Below are 17782 nucleotides of genomic sequence, written 5' to 3'. Positions count from 1 at the left end.
CTGCGTCCTCCCCAGCTGTTACTGGAGTACCTGTCTCTCCACTCCTAGCTATCATTAGGGCATGACCCCTTCATCCCTACCACCACAGCCTGGAATGTCCCTGGGGCCTCTGCCAGCTGGAGAGCCAGGACCCCACTGGCACCAATCCCTAGGTGGGGGAGGGATCTCTTCCCCAGCTCATGTGTGTGGAGTTTGTGTGTATTCACCCTAGCTGGTATCTAGGGTGATCACAACAGGCAACTCCATGCCTGCCAGCTGCAGAGGGCTGCCTACTAGCCCCCACCATTCTCAGCCTGAGCCCCCATAGGTTGGTACCAGATGTCCTGCACCCAGAGAGCCAGTGCCCCCTAATAAACAGAATCACTGCAGTCCTTGATGCCCAGCTGCAGAGACATCTTAACTATTCACCCATGCTTGTCCCCTAGCTCCCCTAAAGCCTGCTCCTCTGTCCTCCCCCCTAATAAAGGCTCCTTGGTGTAAGAGTGACATGAACTTTAATGCTGGAGGGGCAAGGCCAGAGGCTGGAGTCCCCTCTCTGGATACACTCATGCCCACCTTGCTCAGTTTGTGAAAGCCTGTTCGTTAATTAGCATCTCTTGGGAAACCACCAGCAAGGAGGACAGGTCGGGGCGATAGCTCAGGGAGAGGACATTTGTCCGCATTGTGCTAGTCTTAAAACCCTCCATTTGTTTCACCCCCATTCAGACACGTCAAGTGTCGCTCACTGGGTGTGAGACTCACTCTTTAGCATGCTGTCTCACTCTCACATTCCTAAGCTTCTCTCATTTTGAGTAAATACACAAAGATTTAAAATATTTTTACTTGGGCCCAGCAAGAGACAATACATCCAGGGCTTAGGGCTTTGGAAAGCCGCTTTCTAAGCTTGGGTACTGTGGTGACCATGGAGACTACAGGCTCGATCTGTAGGAGAGGCTGGGGGGGGAGGGGGGAGAGGAGATACCTGATGGTCAAGAAATTATGGGTTTGCCAAAAAACAAGCAGGACTTGATTGAAAGTTCGCAGGTTCCGCAAAATAACAGTTCAAAATTTAAACCACACTGGCCAAATTCATGTCCTCCAGGCTCTCCAACCATCTAGGGTTTTATTTCAAACAGCTAATAATTATTAAAATCCACTGCTTTACATTGCATAGAGACTTCTGAAGTGCCCTAGACTTTAGTATGAATTAGGACATTTAAGTGTTTCATATGCAACATTAATCAGGGTACACTTTAAAACAAACTATTAAGTGCTGGTTACATTAAAATCCTGGACTGTTGGGTGGCACCAAGGACCAAAGATGAGAGCCCCTGTCTTAAGCAATGACCTAACACATCACCTGGAAAATCTCTTTGGGCCTATAAATCTCACTCTTAAGAACAGCCAACCCTTGGAATCTCTGCACCACACTGCCCCTGCCAGGCAGCCACCCTTCATAAGACCAACCAGTCTCATCATGGCAGCTGCTTACATTGCCCAGCACCCAGGGAAAAACAGCCCCCTAATTACAGCTGTGGTAGGATTGCAGGATGAACACAGGAAGGGCAGAGGCTGTTGTACCCACTCAATGCTATAGCTTTGTGTGATGGGAGAGGTGAAAAGGGGAAGCCCCTGGGGAACAGAGAGAGGCTCCACAGTCCTGTGGGCTGTAAGGCTTTGGTCTGATTTTGGTTGTTGGGTTTAGGGTGCAAGTGTTGGGTGGTTGTAACATCCAGGTGGGCAGACGTCCCTGCTCGTTTTAAACTCCACACCATTGCTGGACCCGTGTTCTAGCATAGTACATGGTGCTTGAAGAGAGGAGTTGCCATGGCTGCTTGCAGCCCTTCCTTCCCATTTACTCCTGGCAGCTGCGGAGTTCTGGTAAATAACCCACAGAAATTAGGCCAAAGGAAATGGGACCCTGGAGAATTTCCCATGGGAACCAGCTTCCATCTGCACAATTAACCTGCTGCAGCCTTGGTTATAAAAGCCACTGCCTCTGGGGCACATTCCTCTCCCTCCCACAGCACACACAGCTCTTTTCCCTCTCTGAGAGCTGCAGCCTGGCAGAAGTGCTGATTCAATTAGAGTGAGGCAGAGTGTGCCCTCTGACACACAGGTGACTGGAAGCGGAGCCAAAGACACTTTAATGGGGCACTGAGGTCCGATAATAGGCTCTAATCAGATCAGGCATCCTTCCTCCAGCTCAGATTAGTTGTCCTGGCAGCAAGGCACACTGAAGAAAGGCTTGTGATGGCTGTAATGGAGATGGATGCTGCATCCACCCGCTGGTCAGCGCCTCACACTCCTCTTCACCCACTCTCGGAGCTGGTCAGAGCTCCAGGCCCAGAAGGGATAGCAATGAGGCTCTCAGCCCTCCATGCAGCCCTAAGGGCGGCCGCTAGCAGAACCAGGTGGAGGGGAAGTTTTGGATGCCAACCAAGTGCCCACAGCTCCAGGACACTGCATCCCTCAGCAACATGCAGCTGGGAGGTACTGGGTATGTCAAGGAGGGAAGGGCTCCCCCAGCCTGGGTCACAGCAGCCCCTGCTGGCCTAGAGTTCCCTACATTAAGCCATCTTGGGAACCCTCCCAGCTTTGCTGAGGCTGGTGATGGCCCCAGCAGCCAGAGAGGGGAGGGAAGGGAGCCCCTAACACTTGGCTAAACCTCATTGCTATCGACTGCCTCCTTCATTAGGTGGCTCCCAAAGGCGCCTCATGGCCTTTAATACAATCAGGGCCACAGCCTACTGGAACGCAGTGAGATAAGGCTCTGGCCCATATTCAGCCCCATGCTGCAGGCAGAGCCGCTCCTGCTGCGATGCACGGGAAATGCGGCCGTCGGGAGGGGAGACCACAGCTGCAGAGTGGCCTCTTTCCCCCTCTGGCAAGAGGGGGCTTTGCCTGCTCTAGAGGGGAAGCTCTGTCGGCACTGGGAGATCCGTCCATCTGTCCCCTGGCCACGCTCCAACAGACAGGAGCGCCGTCCAAAGTCGCTTGGTTTTTATTCCGTCCAATTGCCATGTGAACAGACCAGAAATACAAAAATAAACAGAACATAAAAAACACAGATGGAGCCTGACTACAGGCCAGGGGATGGACCCCTCCCAGCCAGCCAGCTCCCCCCTGCAGGGCCTGTGGGCCATGCCCCCCACCGTTTGCTGGGAGGGCCTCCTGATAGGACAGAGGGGGCTCCCACAGCATGGAGAGAAAGGAGGGATGAGCCCTCTCCCCTGCTCTCTAGCACCCTCTGCTTTTATCCAGAGTTTAGCAAAGGTCCTGCAGTTCCATGGGGGAGGAGGGTCAGGGAAGGTCCGGAAGTAGGGCTGGTTCAAGCCAATGGAGGAGCCACATCACCCCTCCAGCCCATGCCCCTGGCAGAAGGGATGAGGGAGCACTGGGAAGAGAGGGTATGTCTAGGCCTCAACTCAGTGACCTGTGCAGTCAGGAAAGGGGCAGGGCTAAAGGGAGGGGTTGCTCTAATCCGAGCCAGATGCTGAGTCCTCCATGCTGGGGGGCGTGCTAGCGATTTCCTCCTCCTCTGAGTCCTGGGGGGGGGAGGAGAAGTGTGTTAACAGGAGACCACATACAGCCACAGCTGCCAATTGGGGCGGAAGCCCCTCCTGCCCCACCTGCACCTACCTCCTTCTTGTTGTCACCAGAGCTCTCCTCACTGGAGACGAACTCCTTGCTCTTGAAGCTCTCACCCAGCTGCTTGGCGGGGGACTTGGCTGGGGCCTTGGATGGTGCTGCCTTCCTCTCTGCTTTCCCCTTCCCCTGCTGCTTCTTCTTCTTGGATTTCTCTCTGTGCAGGGTGGGAGACAGCGAGCAATCAGCAGTCACCCCGAGCCCCTACTGCACTGGTGGAGGTGCCACGGGGCTGGGAGGAAATAGACAGTCCTCCACTCCTTGCGCTCCACATGGGCCACACCTTTCCCCGTCATCTCGCGCCTACCCTCCAGTGAGATGGGGCCAAGGCCCTTCGTCACCCACCCCAGTGTTTCCAACAGCTCAGCCAACTCACTTCTTGGAGTTCTCAGATTTGCCCCCCTCGCTGTACTCCTTCATGGCCTTCTCATAGTCCCTCTTGGCATCTTCCGCCTTGCGATCCCACTCCTGCTACCAGAGCACAGAGTTGGTAATGACCCTCCTTGCTCACCTGCCCACAGTTTAACTTCTGATCCCCATCAGATACAAAGCTACCCCAAGCCTGCTTTGCCAGCCCCCCAAAACCAGAAGCCCATCCCCATCCGCTCCCTAAACAAGACACAGCCTCTGCCCCATGTTGGGGTGGCCTCCAAGACCTCTTCCATTTGGTTCCCCAAGAATTCCCAAGCCAGGCCTACACCCAATACTACCCCTACCATCCCCAGACACAGCCCTGCCAGCCCACCCCCACACAGCCCCCTTCCTCCTCCCCCAAACAACCACACCACCAAAAGAGAGTTAGAACATGCCCCCGACCCCCAACCAAGGCCACCTCTTTCTTCTCCTTGGACATGCCCTTCCAGAGCTCCCCAGCCTTCTTGGACAGGTCAGTGATGCTGATGCCAGGGTGGTCTGATTTGATCTTCTCACGGCTGGCATTCAGCCATAGCATGTAGGCAGACATGGGCCTCTTTGGGGCGTTGGGGTCTTTCCCTTTCTTACTCTGGCAAGAAGAGGTGGAGGTACAGAGATAGAACAAGAAAGGGATCCATCAAGAAGTGGCTCTAGAGTTCCTTGGACCAGAAGCTCTGGCCCCCATGGCAAGGGCCCCTTGTGCCCCCCATTAACACTGGGGCAGGGCATTCGACATCCCAGCCCTTCCCCCCAGCAGCCAGACACACTCATGGGGCCCAGGCAGCACAAGACTAAGACAAGGCAGCAAAGGCCAAGGAGCCTGACGGAGACAGCGGGCCCAGCTGGGGGAGGCTGTCAGGTGAGGCTGGGGGAGCGGCACAGGGCTGAAGAGCTCCGTGGCATGGCGGGGACGGAGTCACTCACCCGCAGCTGGAGGCTGTTCAGTGTCCTAAGCTGGGGAGTAGCGGGACCTTCAGGACAGCTCCCCATCACAGAGGACACTCACTTGTGGCCTCATCAGCCTCTAAGCAGTGCGCCCAAAGGCTCCATCTCCCCACAGGGTTGGCCTGTGTGCTGGAGGTAGAGGATCCCACCCCTCAGAGCCAGCGGTCGGGACCCACGCAGCCACCTCCGCCAGGGCGGAGCTCTCACCTCTGATGGCTTCTTGCGGGGCTTGCGCTCCTTCACAATCTTGGCTTTCTTGGCTGGCTTCCTCTTTTCCTCACGGTCGCTGCCACCGTCACTACTGGCAGAGACTTCGCTGTCGAACCTGCAGGAGGGAATGGTAGCCTGGCGTCAGCCCCACCCCCAAACGCCCCTGGTCCCAGGGCCGGCAGCCCACAGCTCAGCGAGGTCAGCAGAGATCAGGCCTAGCATGGGCAGACTGCTCCAGGGGTGCCGACTGGAGGAGATAGGGCATCCCCAGTATGGCTTGGGCATGGCAACAGCTACTTCACCTGTCCCTGGAAACAGGGTGGCAAGGGGCTCTGCCAAGCACTCTGGACAGGGTACAAGGGGCACAACCAGCTCTTCCCCACACCAACTGTTCCCATCCCTGGGTGTCACCCCAGACCTGCTGGCAGCAGAACCCGAGTGGCAATGCCAAGAACATACATCCCCGCTGGAGAGACGTGGGCCCCTTTGAGCAGAGCACGGGGCACAGCACAGGCCTGCTCCCTCCAGGCCACTTCCCAGGTGACGGGTTCCCTGTTCCTGACATGGGACCCGACCTGGGACCGAGAGGGAATGTTCTGTAACATTGTTATGAACCTCATTTCATGCCTCAGTTTCCCTCTATACTTTGCACTGCTATGCAGGGGTGCAAAAAGGTTGAATCTGCTCTAAGAGCAAGAGCCACAAAGTGTGTGTGTCCCGTGGCTGGCTGGGGTGGTGAAAAGGGTTGGTGAAAACCAATCCACATCAATGGAGAATCTAGCAAGAGAGCGGGAACCCCAATGACCGGGCTGTTCACCCCTAACAGCCACCAGCCAGGAGGAGGGAGATATTCCCCTGGCCCTCAGCTGGGAAGCAGCGCAAAGGCCCCAGCGGGAGAACAAAGGGGAAAGGAGGCTGGTGGCCAGGCCTCGGGGCTGACAAGGAGACAGAGGCCATAACAGCTTGGCTGGCTAATTGCACCAGCGCTGGCCAGGCTGGACTATGGCTAAACCTTTGACTCTCTGTGCTAACCCAAGGCCTTTCTGATCCCATGGACCAGGCGGCTAATACGCTGTTCCCCCGTGCCTGGGAAGACTGCTGATGTCGCTGCAGATATCACTGACAGCACGGCGCCCCGAAGGGAGACGGTACAAACCTCCCGCAGGGGTCTGGCTTGGCTGGATTTGCTGCAGGGAGCCACAGAGAGAGACAGGGATCACTGGGGCCCCAAGGCCCAGTTTGGGAGTCCTGGAGGCCATGGGCCTGCCCCTGTGTGGGTCCTTGGGGCCTAGCACACTGAAGGGGTCACTCCTAAGGAACTGGTTTATAGGCTGGGCATGGACTGGACACTGTATCTGTGACACCATCCCACAGCCCAGTGGATCTCAGTGGTGGGAAATCTTCGCCAGAGTTCTCCCTGTTGCCATTTGCTCCCATCATGCCCTGAGTAGCACCCACAGATTCCTGGTCCTCCAAGGTCGAGGATTCACAGAGCTATACAACGTCTACCCACAGTTATTGCTGTTCCATGCTATAGAGGCATCTTCCCCATTAGGCAGTCCCCTCAGCCCCGATTGTTTCTGTGACTGCCAGCAGTGTTCCCCCTGGCAGGCGTGCCAACTGCACTGCTCCAGCTCATTCCAGAGCACAGATCTCTGCAAGCAGCAGAGGCCAAAACCTAGTGCATATCCTCTGCTCTGAAACCACCCTGCCTCATTCAGGGAGCCTATTATTTGTATTGTGGTTGCACCAGTCAGAGATCAGGGCCCCACTGTGCAAGACGCTGTACAGGCACATAGCAAGAAAGACAGTCCCTACCCCAGACAATCTAAGCAGCCCATTGATTTCAGACAGTTGTACAACCCAACACTGAGATGCAGCCACCTCAGAGGAGAAAGGCAGAAACTGTTTAACAGCTCAGGACGGGAAGAGAAGAACCCCACGTTCAACTGGGGCTACAGGGCAATTTAGGCCAACAGAAGGGTTGATGGCTGGCCACTGAGCCTAATGGCCTTAACCCTGTGAAAAGGGCCAGGGAGACAAAAACCTCAGACAGCACCACCAGGCCACCTAGCACACTGGAGCACTGGCAGAGGTGACAGTGCCTCCTGCTGAGCCATCTGCTCTGGAGACCCCACGAAGGGAAAGCACCCCGTACTGAGCCACTCGCTGCGCATGGCACCCATAGCACCAGAGGGAGTCCAGCACTGATGGCACTACATGTACAATGTCCTGCCCCTGTGGCCCCCGTGCGGAGAGTTCCCATCTGAGAATGGGCCAATCAAAGGGCGAGGTCACAGCCCGAAAGCCCCATGCCAGGCAGCCCCTGTCCCCTACTCACTCTTCTGCTACATCCTCGTCCTCCTCCCCCGGGTTAAATGACTCATCTGGAAGGAAAAGGAATGCACTGGTCATTCTCCCCCTCTGGGTGGGGGGCGGGGCAGGAGAGGGGGATGGGGATGGCAACAGCCATGGGGAAAGGGCTGAGTAAAGAGCATGGGAATGTTTCTCTGACCCCAGCTGGGGGCAGATCTCTCAGCCATGGGGAGGAGCCCCAGTCGCTGGAAAGCCTTGGGCAGATCTCACAGCCTGGGGAGGAGCCCCAAACACTGGACAGACAGGGCAAATCTCACAGCCAGGGGGAGGAGCCCCAGGCACAGGGGCACGTCTCACCAGTCTCCTCCCCAGACTCATCACTGCTGTCATCAGCATTCTCCTCCCGGATCTTTCCCTCCTCCTTCATCCTCTCCAGGTAGGCATCATGCTGGTCCTCATCAGAGTCAGCGTATTCATCATAGCTCTGTGGCATTGACTGCAGGGGGAGGTCATGTGAGTGGCACTCTCCACCCCTCCCACCTCAGCAGAGGGGAAGGGCAGACACCACCCCCCACCCCAAGTGTGCAGAAAACTGAGAACTACAACTCCCAACATGCTCCTGGGTGCACCCCCCACTCCAGGAAAGGATCCCCAGCACTTCCAGCACAGGCTGCATGCAGGGACCAGAGGAGTGGTGTTAACCGGGTTAGGTGGGGCCCATTTGGCAAGGAGATCGGGGGCGGGGGGGAAGGCATGGCCCCCCCTTCCCTCCCATGGCTCATGCGGGGTTACTGGGATTAGTAGAGAGCACCACAGCCATGCAGAGGAGACCTGCACCAGGAGGAGGGGAAATCGCACGGACCTTTTTCTTCTACAAGGGCAAGGAGAGAAGAGAAAGTGAGGAGGCAGAATCTGCAGGGAAAGAGAGAGAGAACCCCTGCCTTCACCCAGCCCCCCCCCGGGGAGGCTATGGGGCTCCTGGTTGGGATGGGACAGGGGACCCAGCAAGTGCCCCGCCCGCTCTCCCCCCCACTGCAGGTACCTCCTTGTGGCCTCGGTTCTTGATGTTCAGCTTCTTGGCGTTGACAAAGTCAAACAGCTTCCCGTACTCCTCCCTGCAGGTGGGTAACAGAAGGGAGACGGGGTCATGGAGAGGCGAAGTCTAACGCTCCCCTAACCATGAGCGAGCGAGAGGGCAGTGCACGGTGATGGCGTGGAGAATGGCAGCCCCCTGCACCGCCAGACTGTGGTGCCAAAGGCTTCCCCGGCCTGAGTGAGGAGCAGGATACCAGTGCAGGCCGTGAGAGGGTGGCGGCGGCCCAGGAGAACAGACGGGGCAATAGGCAGTACAGCCATGGGTGCAGAGAGCAGACAGCAGCTGCTTGGGCGGGGGTTCACCCTCACCTCTCTATGCTGCTGAAGGTGTACTGCGTGCCCTGCTTGGTCTCGATCTCGAAGTCGAAGGAGCGGGTGGTGGTGGTGCCGCGGGCAAAATTGACGAAGGAGATCTCATCAAAGCGAATGTGCACCGGGGGCTTGTGCACATAGATGAAGCCACGCTCCAGTGGGTAGAGCAGCCCCGAGCTGGCCTTGTAGGAGCAGGTGATGCATTGGGCTCCCGAGTGCCTTGGGGGGCGGGGGAGACAAAGTGGGGGTTACACCAGCAAGGCTTCCTTGCACAGACGCTCCCCCAGGGGACAGCAGCCAATGGGGGGCGGAATAAAGGGATGAGAATCTGTCACACTCTGAGGCACAACTCTTCTCCCACCCACCACTGGGAACTCCCAGCCACAGGATGGGGAAAAAGTCCACCAGAGCCAGGTGTGTAGGGACGGGACCTCAGATCAAAGTCATTTCTAAACATTTAATTAGCAACAGACTCTGTATCCCATTCCCTACCATCCGAGCTAGCCAGACCAGAATCGCAGCTGGTGCCCCCTAGAGATGAAAGGGCCCATATTCGATTCCCCACCCAAGACAATCTCCCACCTGGGACCAGATTGGAGCCAGAGCCTGTTAGAAGGAAAAGGCCCCGTGTCCCATTCACCACCCCCTGAGTTAGACATTACCCATGCCCTGGGACAGGAGCCCCCTAGAGGGGAAGGCCCCATGTCCCACTCCCCTGCGCGCTGTGTGCTCACCCCTGGAAGTTGCCGGGCACAGTGATTTTGCGGTTCACCAGCGCTTTCATGACCCGACTGACCATCTCATAGAGTGAGCCGGACATGTTCTTGGTGAGTCGGCCCTCAAAGCGCTTCTCCACCTCATCCCTACAGCATGGGGAGAATGGCAGCATGAGGACAGAAGGCAGGAGAGAGCCCAACATCAGCAGGAACAACACGCAGGAGCTCCCACGCCAACTGAGAGACAGCATGCCCTCAGCACCCAGAAATGAGAGGGCCACCATGGAGGACAATGCATAGTCCTCAGGCAACCTCTTCTCCTAGGAGTAGATGCTAACCCCCGCCCAAGGCTTGGAAGTGAGTCAGTCCGGATGGGGATGGCCAGACACTCATGCCAGGCAATGGCTGGGAGTCCACATGAGATTGGAGGGATCCTGCCAGGAGCATGGCAAGGATAGTAGAAGATGGGGGGTCTTGCCAGGGGGCAGAGCCAGGATGGCAGGAGTGGGCAGAAGAGAGGGGGTCAGGCCAGGGCACAGGGCAGGGCCAGGCTGGCAGGAGCGGAGGAATCCTGTGAGCGTACGGGGCTGGGGGCAGGGCCAGACTGGCGGAGGAGGAAAGAAAGGCCACTCACTCATTCATGTTAAGGGTCAGGGAGATGTCCTCGTCTTTGGAGAAGAGCAGGATCAGGAAGTGGTAGCGTGTCTGGCCCTGCTTGATCGGAGGGTCTAGGCTGATCTGGAAAGGAAGCCAAGGATATGGACAGGTGAGGAATCCCAGAACCCCCAAGGGCTCTCCTCCATTCCAGCCCGCTCCCACCTTCATGCAACATCCCTCCCAAGTACTGCAGGGCAGTCCCTGTCTGTCTCCCCCCCCCCCCGAGTTCTCAGCCCCCAACACAAGTAGCTGGTCTGGGCCTTCTGATCCGCTGGCTACCCCACCCCCCAGGCACACTGGAGTGGGATCTACCAGCCCCCCCATTCCCCTCAAATGCAGTGGGGGATCTGCCAGCTCCCTGCCCCCCTCCTCACCACAAAGAACATCTGGCGCTGGTCCTTATGGGGCAGCAAGAAGAGACGCAGCACGGTGGTGTAGGGGATCTTGTAGTCAAAAGTCTTGCCGTGCAGGTGCAGGAAGGTGGGGTAGATGCGGATATCATAGCGGCCGCGTGGCGTCAGGCACTGCAGCTCCCGGAAGATGCAGATGGCATCCCCAGTTGCCTGGATTACGTCCGCCTTGGACAGCACATTCTGGGCAAAGGCCTAAGGGTGGGGTAGGATGGGGGGCTTTATTCTGGACAGCTGTATGCAGCCCCCCATAACCCCCCCAAGCACCTTCACGCAGGCCACAACCCTATCCCCCATGAACTCCCACCTCCACGTCGGCCACGCCACCCCTACCCTGGCCCACACGCACCTCCACAGGATCCAAGCCATCCTCCTGAGTGGGCGGCACGTAGAAGCGGACCTCCATGAGCGACACCTCGGCGTCGTCATTCTGGTGGAACTCCAGCGTCACCTCATTCTTGCCCGTGGTGCACTGGGACACATTGCTGAGCGGGATCTCGAACACGGGCTGCTCCCCGATGTCAAATGACAGGAGCTGGCCTGCGGGGAGGGGGAACCCAGTGAGTCAGCAGGAGGCAATGGAGAACCTCCCACAGCCAGCTGCTCCTCCCGTCAGACAACCTCTGCAGTCAGCAGCCCAGATGGCAAGGACAGGGCGGAGCATCTTATAGCTGCTCATAGCTGGTACTGGGCAGACAGGAGCAACTCAGAGCTCCCCACAACACAGCGCCCCCTGCAGGAGAAGGTGGAGCTACAAACTACTCCCTCTACCGAGCCATCCACTCCCAATGCTAGCCCCCAAATCCGAGTCACTGCAGGAGCTGTGCTCCTCTCCCTGCTATACACCCCTCTTCTCCCAGAGCTGGTCTTCACCGGAGGCTTAACTCCAGCTCAGTCACAGGTTCTTCCCCAAAGTGCTCTGTGTTCACGCAGCCACATGCCGCAGGCGGCTGTCAACATGTACTGCTGCCCCGAGGTAGATGCAGTCAAGAAACAAAGCCACAGGCGCTCACACCCACTGAGACATGAGATCCTCCAATTCCTTCCCATCAGCCCCCTGACCGGAAATGGACTGTCTGTCTGCTTCTGCTCAGCTCTCCGTTTGCAGCCTCTCCACTAGCCTCCATCTGGTAGAGGAGGAGGCCAGCTAACCTGCCCAGGGATGAGCATCCAGGGCAGGCAGACAAGTCGTCCCCAATGCCCCATGAATACGAGCAGAGTGACACAAGGAGTTGTGGTGCTATGAACCTGGAGCTAGCTCTATTGCTTGCCAGGACCAGATACAGTGCCAGCACAGGTGTGGGGTGTGAAAGCAGGGTAAATGCACTATCATGGGTTAGGCTACCATAGGTAAACATATCCCAAGCTTCACAAGCAGCGAAGACATAGCCCCAGAGTCACCTCCAAACTTCACAGTCCCCCAGTTCCAGCCCTTCACACACAGATCCTTCTCCACCAGCTCCAGATGATAATGGGACTTGAAGAATTCTGACAGCTTGTCAAACTCCTGAGTGGGAAGTAGAGAACAGCCATCAGAAGCCACCATAACCTAGCAGCCTGAGACGTGATTCCTGGGCTCCTTCCCTCCCAGAGAGGCCCGGCCACTGCTACTACCCCACAGCTCCCCCTTGGTAACAAACAGCAGCAGCGGGGAGCTCCAGCGCTCTCCCATCTAGGATGGCTCGCTGCAACACATAGCATGTGCCAGGAAGCAAGTGAGCTGGGGAAAGAATCAGTCACTAGGAGAACTACGACCACAGAGCTAAGGGAGAGCAAACAGGAGTTACCAGCCCTGCATCTTTGCTGGATGCTCACGTGGAGCTGAAACCTCTCGGAGGGATACACCCACTACCTGACTGGCACCTGCAGAGGAGTCAGCCAGAGTCTCCAGCTGATCGGAGCAGCTGCAGCCAAAGCAGGGACACTTACATGTTCAAAGAACTCCCTGCAGTTTGACTGGACTTTTTCTACCTGGTGCTGATGGGCTGTTTGTTCCAGCCCTCCCACTCGCCTAAGTTCCCTTTAAGCTGTGTGGCCATGCAGCAGCCTATTAAGCGCTGCGCAGACACTCAGGGCTGTGGTGGGGAGAGATTCCTCTCCCACAGCCCCGGACGCAACCCAGCCCGGCTACAAACCTGCCACGGTCAGGGAAGAAGTGCCCCTCCCCCGGCCCAAATCCAGCCCCAGCCTGGACCCGCCACAGCCATGAGAGGCACCCCTCCCCCCCAGCCCAGGTGCTGCTGAGGGGAGAGAGAGCTGGGGGGAGTCCTTTCTCCCCGCCATAAACTCAGGGCAGCCTGCACCCCAAGCCCCTCATCCCCAGCCCCACCCCAGAGCCGTCCCTTTAGTATGGTGAACCGGGACAACTGCTCCAGGCCCCACACTTCAGTGTGTGTGGGTCGTGCGGGGGGCGATAGGCTGCCCCAGGAGGGGTGGGGTTAGGGGGCCCAGGCCAGCCCAGGAGGTTAGCAGGGGGGCCTGGCGCCGGCAGCCGGGGTCGGGCCTGCACTCGCTGGCAGGAAGCGCGCGTTGTATTTCTTGTTCTTGCTCGCCTGCTGCCACCATCCTAGTGCTGCCGGAACAAGCCAGGGCCAGGCTGACCCCATCCATTGCCCTTCCACCCCGGACCCCTCCCTTTTGCAGGATCCCCTAGCACAGGTGCCACCCTGTGACTCTGCATCATCCCTCGCCCCGCAGCACTGGTGTCCCCTCCCCACACCAGATTTCACCTTATAAAAAATGTTAAGGGGGGGGCCATACAGGCTGATTTGTCCCCAGCCCCACACCCCACTAGGGATGGCCCTGCCAGAGACCACACCCACAGCTGGAACCCTCACCTCCCCCCACAACCCTCTGCCCCAGCCCTGAGCCCCACCCCAGAGCCCGCACCCTAACCCTTTGCCCCAGCCCTGAGCCCCCTCCCATACTCCAAACTCCTTGGCCCCACCCCCACCACATGAATTTTGTTTGTGTCACACATCACCTCCATATTGGTTCACATAACAAAATTCATTCCACACATAAGTGGGAAAAATTAGAGGGAACACTGCCCCTCGCTCACAGTCTCTTCACCTAAATTTCCCTCAATACCTGTTCCATTCTCTCCCCCCATTCCCTTCGGCTGATCCCCTCCTAACTACACCCACCAGGAAAGAACACCAGGGCACTAACAAGACACTTGCTGCCATCACACAGTTCACTGGGCTTGTGCGTTCCACTCCCACTCCTGACCCAGTGTCTGTCTGGTCTATTTAGACTAAATTCTTCAGGGCAGAGACTATCTACTACTCTGTACAGAGCCTAGGGCAATGGGGCCCATTCTCAGCTGACCCTTAGGCACTACCATAATAAACACAATACTTGAAAAAGACTCCTAGGAGAGAGCCTGGAAGCTAAAACTCATGGCAAACGGTTTGGGCCAAGAACCGGATCCTTACGGCAGGACGAGAGAGGTGTTTACACAGAGCCACATGGGATCCAGGGCTCGTGAGCATGTGGGCTGCACTGAGGCACTAATGCCACAGGCAAATCCGGGAGGTTGCCAAGCAATTGTCACCTTGTAGCTGGTTGGGGATGCCCACCCACATAAATTCCCCCTGGGAGTCCTGACACGCGGTGGGGTGGGAGCTTCTAGGAGGGGGAGCCGGCCAGGCCAAAGGTCTCACCGATTCCCTGAAGCCATCATACTTGTAGACGTGTCCATTCTTGGTGAGCAGCTTGAGGCCGTGGCCTAGTGCCACACGGCGCCAGATGCCCTCTGCTAGCTCTGAGGCCTGGATGTTGTCCACCTTGCCTGTCTTGCTGTTCTTGAAGATGACACCCTGGCGGCTCAGCCGCAGCCGCCCATCATTCTGACAGAGAGAGATGGGTTGGTAGGGGGCACAGGGACAACATGCTGGCGAGAACAACAGTGGTGACACTCTGGAATGGTGTCAAAGAATACACCCGGAACCCCACATCAGCCAGTCACACCCTTCCTCTTCCAGGGAAAAGGCTACTTAACACCCATCCCCATGCACTTAAAACAGAAACCCCACCATCTCTCCTCTCCCACGCGGGGTGCACTCACCCCATATCCAACTAACACCACCCCAAACACACTCCCTCACCCGCATGCAAGCTTCACTCCAAGATTCCCCCCTCCTCCCCCTCCAACTACCCCCATATGCATCACAGGGCCATAGCACCAGCTCTGCAGTTTAAGTCAGCCAGAGTGGCACCATAAAGCCTGTATTCGCTTTAGCTTGAGGACTGACTGGCCACTTAGGAACAATAGCCCACTCAAGGGCATTTCTCAGATGTAGGGACAACAATCCCCAGTGTAACCATCACTACCAACAGCCAAAGATTTGGATTTCTTGGCATGGAAACCGACTCATTTATGAAGCTCAGGGCACCATGCACCTTCGCTGTAAATTGGCAACGATTAGGGGTTTGGAACGGGTCCCATATGAGGAGAGATTAAAGAGGCTAGGACTTTTCAGCTTGAAAAAGAGAAGACTAAAGGGGGATATGATAGAGCTATATAAAATCATGAGTGGTGTGGAGAAAGTGAATAAGGAAAAATTATTTACTTGTTCCCATAATATAAGAACTAGGGGCCACCAAATGAAATTAATGGGTAGCAGGTTTAAAACAAATAAAAGGAAGTTCTTCACACAGTGCACAGCCAACCTGTGGAACTCCTTGCCTGAGGAGGTTGTGAAGGCTAGGAATATAACAGGGTTTAAAAGAGAACTGGATAAATTCATGGAGGTTAGGTCCATTAATGGCTATTAGCCAGGATGGGTAAGGAATGGTGTCCCTAGCCTCTGTTTGTCAGAGGGTGGAGATGGATGGCAGGAGAGAGATCACTTAAACACTCATGTCTGGGAATAAACAGGATCTTGCACTGCATTTTCTGAAAGGCTCCCAAGTTTCAGCCATTCAGGCTAGGCCACACATCAGTTCCCACAGCACTTGGTGACATCGTGCAAGAGTTTAGAACGAAATGCAAGGAGTCTGCTCCCTGAAGTCCAACGGGTTGTGAACTTCAGTCAGCTGAGTGTTACCTACCAGAGCAGGAATGCAGCCAGGACACTGGCGCTAACTCCCCAACACCCAGGAAAGTGTCACTGGATCTTTAATACCTACAGGGGTCTGGCCATGTTTTGTCTCATCCCAGCTCCCCTAGCATGCTGCTTGATCTGTGGGCTCAGTAATGACTCAGGGGAAAAGCACACACCCCTCCCCCAAGTCACTTACAGCTTCTAGGTTTTACTTTGGGGTGGCACTCCAGCCGTGACACCACTTAGCTTGAGAGCTGTAATGAAATCGGAACCATGGTTCAGCACCTTCTCTCAGCCCTAGACACACCACTCAACCAGCCACAATAACGACACCTTCCCAGACTCTGTGCTTCCCACCCCCTGGAAGGCATGGCTTTCCAGGCTTCTTGCGTCTCTCACCATGGACCCCTTCACCTCCTGGTATATTTCGTTGAACTCCAGCGTGTCCGCCATGATGGCCCCTCCCCACCTCGCCCACTCTGGTGGGGTCCGTCTCCCAGCAACCGGTTTGGGAGAGCTTTGGAGACTAGGTTCAGTCAGGGAGCTCTCCAGAGATGATGAAGTTCTTCAGTCCCCTCCCAAGTCCCACATGCCCAGAGTAGCACAGGGGGGAGGAAGCCGCGAAGCACCTGGGGAGAAAGGAGAGAGATGACTCCACCAGCAGATGAGGCCCAGCAGGGACCCAGCTCAGGAACCCCCAGAGACTGAACCCATGGGGTAGCCACAGAGTAGATACAGGGGCTGGCTCCCATCCAACCAGCGAGCCTCACCCAGCCGGGCCTGGGCAGTTGGAGACCATTACAGAGGTCTCCAGGGGCTGGAGGCTGAGCCCCAGCAGAAGGATCACACAGAACCCTATCCATCCCTGGCTTCACCCCGCCACCAGACCCTCCTAGAGACCAATCCCCTCCCTGTCCCCCCCCAACCCCAACACACACCCCACCCTGCGCCAACCCCATCCCCAGACACCAACCTTCCCCACATCCCCTCCTTGCCCCAGTACCCCCTGCCTGCCCCAACCCTGGCACCAACACACACCCTACCCTGCGCCAAACCCATCCCCAGACACCGACCCTCCCCACATCCCCTCCTTGCCCCAGAACCCCCTGCCCCCCCCGACCCCAACATACACCCCACCCTGCGCCAAACCCACCCCCAGACACCGACCCTCCCCACATCCCCTCCTTGCCCCAGAACCCCCTGACCCCCTCCCCCCGACCCCGGCACCAACACACACCCCACCCCGCGCCAACCCCACCCCCAGACACCGACCCCCCCCACTTCCCCTCCCTGCCCCGGAACCCCCTGCCCCACCCTTCCCCTCCCTGCCCCAGAACCCCAACACACACCCCACCCTGCGCCAACCCCATCCCCAGACACCGACCCTCCTCACTTCCCCTCCCTGCCCCGGAACCCCCTGCCCCGGGCACTGACCCACCTCTGCCCCCAGGTACCCACACCCCCACCCCCCGGGGCGATTTCCCGCCTGCGCAGCACGAACCTCATGCGGAGCCTCCCTCCCCACCGGAAACCTCCCTCCATCCACCTTCCGGCCCGCGCTACCATAGAGACGCCGGCCATGAAGGGCGCCCCGCGCGTGCGCACTGCTCCTACCATAGAGTCCGAGTGCGGCTTCGGTTCGATGGGGCCCTCTGGGGTGGTTCCAGCTCCGCCCTCGAGCTGTCCCCCGCTCGCTTGTCTGGCAGCGCCGGGATGGGAGGCGGAGCTGGGGCCGCGCGCACACGGAGCCTCCCCCCAGCCCCCTCCCTCCGCCACCCTCCTAGACACCGCCCGCAACCCCCCCTCCCCGGCCTGTATCGCCAGACCACACCCCTAGGCCCCTCTCCCATCTGCACCTTGACCCTCCGGACTCTCAGCCGCCCCTTCGCCCGGCTTTGACCTCGCTGGATGGTCCCGCACAGCCGGGGTGACCCCCAGCTCGTAGCCCCCGTCAGCTGCGAACCGCCCCACTGGGACAGGGCTGCGATCCCTGTGTAGTGTGACCGAGGAGGCCGCCGTGACTAACAAACTG

General features: G+C 57.6%; 1 protein-coding gene across 9 annotated transcripts; it reads right to left on the bottom strand.

Moving 5' to 3' along the window:
• Window positions 1-2967: 2967 nt before the first annotated feature.
• SSRP1 (structure specific recognition protein 1) lies at window positions 2968-17720 on the bottom strand. 9 transcript variants are annotated; one of them, XM_037899348.2, is made up of 18 exons: window positions 17252-17341; window positions 16150-16379; window positions 14368-14553; window positions 12104-12209; window positions 11052-11242; window positions 10667-10897; window positions 10270-10373; window positions 9654-9782; window positions 8917-9138; window positions 8555-8627; window positions 8375-8383; window positions 7870-8008; window positions 7538-7583; window positions 5194-5311; window positions 4460-4630; window positions 4004-4095; window positions 3622-3784; window positions 2968-3527 (listed from the first exon to the last, which is right to left on the bottom strand). In XM_037899348.2, exons 2-18 carry the CDS (start codon window positions 16201-16203, stop codon window positions 3459-3461), a joined length of 2103 nt encoding a protein of 700 aa, XP_037755276.1. In that variant the 5' UTR covers window positions 16204-16379; window positions 17252-17341; the 3' UTR covers window positions 2968-3458. The 9 variants fall into 9 exon arrangements, with proteins under 9 accessions (XP_037755276.1, XP_043404121.1, XP_043404123.1 ...); XM_043548186.1 differs by lacking the exon at window positions 17252-17341 and adding an exon at window positions 17189-17220; XM_043548188.1 differs by lacking the exons at window positions 8375-8383; window positions 17252-17341 and adding an exon at window positions 17607-17720.
• Between the last annotated feature and the right edge of the window lie 62 nt (window positions 17721-17782).

The sequence above is a fragment of the Chelonia mydas genome, chromosome 6 (genome assembly GCF_015237465.2).
Source record: "Chelonia mydas isolate rCheMyd1 chromosome 6, rCheMyd1.pri.v2, whole genome shotgun sequence".
Taxonomy (NCBI): domain Eukaryota; kingdom Metazoa; phylum Chordata; order Testudines; family Cheloniidae; genus Chelonia; species Chelonia mydas.
Note: the sequence above shows the minus strand (reverse complement) of the source record. Positions and strands in the feature narration are given on the sequence as shown.

Excerpts from the sequence above, each read along its gene's own strand:
- SSRP1 (XM_037899348.2), bottom strand. The coding sequence starts at position 16,203 with ATGGCGGACACGCTGGAGTTCAACGAAATATACCAGGAGGTGAAGGGG. Across the intron at positions 5,312-7,537 it reads GACGAGGATGTAGCAGAAGA|GTTCGACAGCGAAGTCTCTG; the intron begins GTGAGTAGGGGA and ends TCCCTCCTGCAG. Across the intron at positions 3,785-4,003 it reads AAATCTGAGAACTCCAAGAA|AGAGAAATCCAAGAAGAAGA; the intron begins GTGAGTTGGCTG and ends CACCCTGCACAG.